Source organism: Arachis ipaensis, chromosome B04, assembly GCF_000816755.2.
Source record: "Arachis ipaensis cultivar K30076 chromosome B04, Araip1.1, whole genome shotgun sequence".
In the NCBI taxonomy this organism is placed as follows: domain Eukaryota; kingdom Viridiplantae; phylum Streptophyta; class Magnoliopsida; order Fabales; family Fabaceae; genus Arachis; species Arachis ipaensis.
Genome location: NC_029788.2, coordinates 104,545,918 through 104,553,392, shown reverse-complemented (window position 1 = coordinate 104,553,392; position 7,475 = coordinate 104,545,918). Strand labels below are relative to the sequence as shown.

Sequence of the window (7,475 nt, the reverse complement as noted above, 5' to 3'; positions counted from 1 at the left end):
ACACATTTAAAAAAAAAAAACCCCCCCCCCGGTTCAGTACATTATGTCTACTTCAAGACAAGTCCCTGATTTTTTAGTTTTTAAGTTCCATGTCTTATGTTTTATGGTGTGTTATGATTTGAAGTTATGTTCATTTGTTGAATCTGCTACTGCATATACTGAATTAATTGGATGCATTGTGAATAGAAAATTACTTAAATTGATTAGATTTTATAATTGATTACATTTGCAATCTCTGCATGTTTTTTTGTGCATATACATGTATTTTTAGGTGATCTGCCATTTTCCGTAATGCCATCCGCCATAAATTTATGGCGGATTTTTGGCTCACTGCCATGAGTCGCCATCCACAATCGAAAACTATGTTATAAAACTGCTTGAACTATCCATTATTTGATATGTTCATTATCCTTTTCTAGGCTTAATTATATCAGCTTTGGTTAGAGTTACTGAAACTTGTATCGGTGGCATGAGTGTTTGATATGTGTGTGATAAAGGAGTTAGTATTAGTGTCCTAAATCTTAATAATGTTAATAGGGTTTGCAATTGATATTTTGTTCCTTCAATTTAAATACAAAGGGACGAAATTTCAGGGCAAGCAAGTGTAATCTGCAACTTTTTATGTCTTGATGATTTCAAGGTTTGTCGTATGATTGTGTTTTGGTTGCTTGTGCGGCATGTTGGTCTTTGTTTCTTGAAAGATATAAAAAATTAAGCCATTATCATTGAAAGGAAGCATCAAAGCTGAAATCTAATCTATTAGGTTCTGGCTTTTTCTCAAGGCAGTTTTTCCTATGCCTGGTGCACCTGTGATGGCTGCTTGTAATGATAAATGTGTTTGCTTTTGCTGTAGAAAATGGGAGAAAACGTAGAACAGGTCTCAAGTAGAAGCAACTCCAGAGTCCCAACACTATGCGAAGAATGCAAATCTAACCCATCAAAATACAAGTGCCCCGGCTGTTCCATACAATCATGTGGTCTTCCCTGTGTAAAAGCTCACAAAGAGCGAACGGGATGTACCGGCAAGAGGAACCAGACTCAATTTGTTCCTCTTTCCCAGTTTGACGACAACCTCCTACTATCTGGTACATAACACTTGAACTTTGCATTTAGCCTTTATGTTAAAAGCTTTTTATCTTGATTGTTGGTTAGTCAAAACAATTTTGTTTATTTTTGGTGCCTTTTATATCATCCAGGAGGACCTTTAATGGCTTCCCTGTTTTTTTAGTTAATTTCTAATTCTCGTGTATTTATTTTTCGTCACCATTTTGAATTTTCTATCTTCATTCTTTTTGTTGTTATTGTTTATAATATTTCATAAATATGCACCGTTGCACATTTTTCAATGTGCTTAGGGATTCTTAATTCCCCTATTTTTTGTATTTATTGTTCATTTTGTTTTATTTTGTTTTCCGCTATCTAGACTATAATTTGCTGGAAGAGGTAAAGAGGGTAGCTGAATCTTCTCAGAGAATGAGAACTAAATTGGGCATGTATGCATATTTTAAGTTACCTCATTACCTTAAAAGCCTGGGGAGCGCTGCTAGGAGTCGGAGAACCAAACTGCTGTTTCTTCCTAGCGGAATGTCAAAAAGACAGAAGAATCAAACTCGATATGACCAAAGGTAGTATATTTATTTTTCATGACAAGTTCCTTTTAGGAGGATTGTACATATAAGAAATTTCTTCATTTTGTACTTATAAGTTTTTCCATGTTTACTTTTGAACCTAAGGTATATATATGATCTGTAATATTCAAAGTGAATTTTTGGTTTGGATTTGAAAATTTTATCATGTTAGAGTTTCTTCTTTTTGGCATATTGATCCTAGAGGGAAATACATATTATAAGAATGTTTCCTTTGAAGATTGCTACGAAGCATTTGTAAATTTCAAATGTGTTTGAAACATTTTCAGGAAGAAATTCATATCTTGGACAATTGAATGGCATTTTCATTCAACGGATGTTGTTTTACATGACAACGGGTGAGCCACTTAGCGGTTTTCTTTCGATCTGAATACAATACTGCACTATTTAGTTTATTTATTTTTTAAAGAAGAAACTGCACTTTAAGTTCTTATCACATGCTTAGAATCTAGAATATGGAGAGAAAAAATTGAGTATATTATGCTTATGGCTTCCAGAGTCAATGAAAATACAAGCATCTACTCCATCCTAGAAAAGCACCTCAAGCCTGGTCCGTGGAATCATCCATTAAGGCAATTTTGCGAAGAGCAGCCGGATCGTCTCAAGATTTTCATTCGTAAATACCCAAAGGTGGTTTTCTTTACCTTTTCACATGGACATCAAGGAATGATTCTATTTCAGTTTTCAATTTAATCTTGCTCGTGTTAATGCAGGGTCCCAAGTCACCCTTCAAAGAGCTGGATATGAAAGCACCAATCAGACAGCAATTAGCCGATGTAGTCATTTTGGAGTTTCCCGTCGTTTTTGTTTTCTTGCCATCTCACAGAATTGATTTTGAAGTTATTAAGAATGTAAATCAGATAGATAATAAATCACTTCCAAAAGACAGCGAAGATGGCCAAGAGCCAGAAGGTGTATCATTTAGGGAGGAGGAGATAGAAGATGACTCCACAGATCCTCAGGTTTTGGATCTCATGAAGAACTTGGAGTCAAGTACATCAAATCAAGTGCCTACACATAATATGAGTTCCGAGAAAGCACCAACGGGTTCATCGGATAAACCCCTGTTTGAAGAAGACACTGTGGGTAACCCGTCACATTCTTCACTGAAAAACAAGGAACTAAAAATCTCTGAAGACATGACATTTGACTTTGATCCAGAATTGATGGATGTCTATGCTAATCTAATGGCTGACATGAATCCAGACAACTTCCTTGATTTTGATGGTGAATTCTCCAAGAAAACAGACAATGAGATAGGTTTGATTGGTACCAATGGGGTATTGCCTGTGCCAGAGGAATTGGAGGAAGGGGAAATTCCAGAATAGTTGGTAATAATATACTTGAATTCTATCAAAGCAGTCGACCAAGTGGTGGAAGAGCATTGGCAACATGAAACCGGATTATATGTTTTAAGGTTGCTTGCTTGCTAAGCAAGATCGCATTCACAGCCTAGAGTAGTTGCATCAAGACGATGATTTTATGTTGCTCAATTTAAGTCAGTTTTGATATCTCCATCAAATGCTCATGGATGTTCTTTCATGGTTCTTTGCATAACTGAAATTTTGTCGTAATAGTTGATACTTCACTTTAGATGCAGTAAGGTACTTCCTTAATCCTTTCTGTAAAAAGACCATTCCCCTAATATTTTTATGAGGATTCAAACATAGCACCAAAACCATACTTCACAGCATTGTTTGCTTTGCTCATCCCTTCAGGCCAAATTTTGTTACCCTTACCTTCAAAGCGAGATTAATTCATTGTAATGGATATATTTTCTAGTCTCCGGTTGTTCAGTTGTGCCTACACAACCTTGATCTTCACTTCAAGTTTAAGAGTCCATTAGTATATTTTTGAAGTTCAAAATGGACATGGCGTGAAGTTTAAGGGGTTGAAGGGAATAAAGTACAATTAATAACACTTTATTAACATGTTGCACTTGTGGAGAACTTGTCATCTGCACTTTGTTAATATCTAATAACAAGCCAGGTTTAGGCTTATGAATATTCTAGACTGATTGGTAGTTGGAGACTCAAACAATTTCAGAGGGGAAAAGGAAAGCCTTTGCTTTACAATATCAGTGGTTGAAAAAGAAAAAGAAATGATTCAACAATCTTAGAAAGGTTGTATGAAGGTGTAGTTTTTTTTTCTTTTTGTTATACAAATTAATATTTTCTTTTGTTTATTAGTCATTGTTGGAAAAGATAGGCATAAAGTATCTCATTCCACACATCAGGAACTCCAGGAAGGCACCAATGTATGCAATCTGCATAGCTATTTGGATCTTGTATCTGTTTTTGTGTTAGAGGCTCCCACTGCTTTCTGTATATAGAAGGGTGTGCTTCTTTTCTGTACTCTGAGAGCTGAGTGATGTTAAGTATTTCAACATTCAATCCTCTTGTTTTCAAGTCTTCAACCACATTTTCCACCACTTTCATCATTTTTGGATCTGACCCTTTACCCCAATACCCTTCTTCTGTGATCATTTCTGTTTCTTTGTAACAATTGTCACCCTTATCTGCTCCCCATTCTTCAGCCCTGCAATGTTTTTTATTTTTTATTTTTTTTATTAATGATGGTGTTGTCGAAAATATTTATAAATTAATATTATTTCGGTTAGAAAATAGTGAGACATAAAAATTCCGTTTTCAAATTTTTAAATATTATTTTGCTTAATGATTTACATAGTTAGGAATTTTAAGAATAAGAAAAAAAAATGATGGATGAAATTCTCCAAATTAGAGATTTATTCAAAAAAAAAAAAAGTTAAAATCTCTTTTGAAGGCTTATTCAAGATATTGGTTCGAAAATTAAAAGAAAAGCAGAAAACATGGCCCAACTCCATTTTATGATATGAATATTGAAGAAGAGAATTTCTTTCCTGAAGATTAGAATTGGGTGAAGAGTGGAGATTTTTACTAAATTTAGAATAAACGTATGCATTGCACATGATAAATTGTTATTGGTGAATTTTTTCTGCGCTCTAATAAAAATAATTTTTACTCCTCACTAAAATTTTACTTTTTATCTTAGCATTACCTGTTAAACAATCATGCTATGTGCATATAAAAATTAGTTATCAAGTTAGTCATNNNNTTCCTAACAAAAAGTTACCATAAATATAAATGCAATTGTACTTAAAATGATAGTTAGTTAGGTAGCAATGACTTTCCTCTTATATATACCTTTCATGAGTTGGTGACATACTAACAAAAAATAACTGTGTCTTGTTACGATTAACATGGACCTCCAACCAATCTGACCATGTTCTCAATGCCATCTCATAAACTCTTAGCATTTCCACTTTTTTGTAAACTCCATTTGGGTCTCCAAATGTTCCCCACCTGCTCTTGCAATTGAAATCAATGAAATATTGTTACTATATATTAGTGTTCAATTTTAGCACACATTTAAAAGAAACAAAATGAAGTAAACTCTATCTCCGATGAAATTTGATTTTACACTTTATAATCTGTACTACAAAATTTTTTAAATAATGTCAAAACGTGTAAAATGGGCCTTTTTTCGTAACTTTTTTTCAAAATGACTCTTTCATTAATTAAGATATAATTTTTTCTAACACATCACATAGAAGGATAACATTAAAAATAAAAAATAAAAAATAAAAAAGTTAATAAAAGACCTATTTACATTGTTTGACAATTTTAGAATGTCAAATTGGGATTTTTCTTAATAATCTAGAGTATTATAAGATACATAAAAATTTCTGGAAGGCCATAAAAAATATGGCCAAAACAGTTTAAAATTATTTAATTTTATCTTCTTTAATTACGACTGAAATAATTGAATAATATGAAATATAATAAATTTGTAATTATGTATATATAGTACGCACTTAAAATTATAAATGTTAAAAGTTAAATAAAATAACATAAGGTTGTTTTCTTCTTAACATTATTACCGAAAATAAGAAGTAAAATTTGTTGAAGGTTAATTATAATTGAAAGTGATGGTTTGGCAAATTAAGTTCCATGAGAAGTATACTTACAAAACATTCATAAGAGGCCTTCTCCACCAGAGGTAAGTGTTGAAGACAATAAAGTCAGCATGAGTCCAATACCTAGCATGCTTCTCAATTGCATTCACTCTCACAGTTCTTTCTATTACTCTATGGTGCACTGGATCATCTGAATTTGATTCTACTAGCAATGGTGCCCAATAGTGCTCAATTGTTGCATTGTATTCCTTCATTAAACAGTGTTGTAAGCATTAAGCTATGAAAAAATTAAACAGTTGTCAACATTTTTTTTTCTTTTTCAAAATTAGGAGTAAGACTCAAATCCGAAACCTCTAAGTGAGGAGAGAAGACTGTACTATTTGAGTTATAACTCGTTGACAACAGTTGTCAACATTTACTATGAGAAAAATGTTGGAATTAGATTTTCAATTTTTTTTTGCATTTATATTTGTTAAAATAATGGGATATATATTTGTCAATTTGTTTTTTGGATGAATAAGTAAAATTATGCCACTAATTTGCACTAAACAAGCATGCATTACGCTTGTGGTAAAAAATTGACAATTTTTTACATTACATAATGAACTTTATTTCTATTATTAGGATTGCATTGTCTAATTTATTATCAAACTCATCTCTAATATAGACTTCTTTTCTCTCGTTTTTTCATATTCTCTTTTAAAAGATAATAAAAGAACATTAAAAGAAAAATCTTATAATCACTTTCGTGGATATTATTGGATTAAAGATCAAATGCAAACAGTTGGTAATTTCAATTTCGTTTCTAGTAGGAGTAAACTTGCCTATGAAAATTATATGTTAATAGTCATGCATGCATTTGGTTTATCGTACTAGAATTTGGTGAAATAATTTTAATCTATTATTAGATATTTATCATAGATCAGATAATGTATTTACTAAAAATATTATAGATAACAAAATATTCATATTTTTATATTAAATATGATATTAAGATGATATTATTTTTGTAAAAGTATATGTTATTAAAGTGAGTATAATTCTATTATTTATGCATTAATTCTTATACGCTCGTTTATATATTGATCCCTAATATTAAGAATTCATTTAATTTATATAAAAAGAAATGAACAACAAATAGATTGTTTATGCCAACTAACTATAACTCAAATGACAAAGCCTCCATATTCTCATTTAGAGGTTTCAGCTTCGACTCTCACTCCTAACTTTAAAAAAAACAAACGGATTGTTTACATTCCTAGTACTCTTCATGAAGCATATAAGAATAATGATAATAACTTACTGTGACCTTCCAAATGTTAAGAGAGGCATTAGCAGTGTTGTGCATGGAAGTGTGAGTTGAGGATGAGAGGGAAGTGTGAAGAAGGCAAACCATGGAAACCCATTGGCCTCTGTTGAGTGAATCCCCCACAAACACAAGCCTCTTGTTCCTTAGCCTCTCAAGCAATGCTGTGGCATTGAACCTTATTGTACATATATACAAAGAACCACAATATTCCACAAAGCTTCAGAAAACATAGCCAAACCTGATCAAGCCACATATTATACACCTAGCTAGCGTATAAATTACAAAACAATATTATATTATTTATTCTCATTGCAATGTTTTTTTTGTCATCAGTAATGTTAGAGAGATAAAAAAAATCGCCAGAATTTGTCTTATTTAACATTTATTAACTGTCGCAACAATTAATAAATATTAAATAAGACAAATTATGATTGTTTTTGACTAATTTTTCTTTTGTTACCAAACATTTTCAAAATTTTATTGTGCCACCCATAAAAAAATCCCACAAAATATGTTATTTTTAATTACTTTTTTTTTTCTATCTTTATATTTTCCATTCTGT

General features: G+C 31.8%; 2 protein-coding genes across 3 annotated transcripts in view; one reads left to right on the top strand and one right to left on the bottom strand.

Moving 5' to 3' along the window:
- Positions 1–3,427, top strand: part of LOC107639682 (box C/D snoRNA protein 1) — a 4,098-nt gene extending 671 nt beyond the window's left edge. For both annotated transcript variants that reach the window (XM_016343240.2, XM_021121446.1), the window contains exons 2-6: positions 854–1,085; positions 1,424–1,625; positions 1,916–1,984; positions 2,144–2,276; positions 2,360–3,427. In XM_016343240.2, coding sequence (XP_016198726.1) covers positions 857–1,085; positions 1,424–1,625; positions 1,916–1,984; positions 2,144–2,276; positions 2,360–2,974 — 1,248 coding nt within the window. In that variant the 5' untranslated portion in view covers positions 854–856 and the 3' untranslated portion in view covers positions 2,975–3,427. The remainder of the gene's footprint in view (positions 1–853; positions 1,086–1,423; positions 1,626–1,915; positions 1,985–2,143; positions 2,277–2,359) is intronic.
- Positions 3,225–7,475, bottom strand: part of LOC107639681 (protein trichome birefringence-like 34) — a 5,126-nt gene continuing 875 nt past the window's right edge. The window contains exons 2-5 of the mRNA XM_016343238.2: positions 6,908–7,088; positions 5,656–5,852; positions 4,832–4,990; positions 3,225–4,184 (exon numbers count right to left, since the gene is read on the bottom strand). Coding sequence (XP_016198724.1) covers positions 3,836–4,184; positions 4,832–4,990; positions 5,656–5,852; positions 6,908–7,088 — 886 coding nt within the window. The 3' untranslated portion in view covers positions 3,225–3,835. The remainder of the gene's footprint in view (positions 4,185–4,831; positions 4,991–5,655; positions 5,853–6,907; positions 7,089–7,475) is intronic.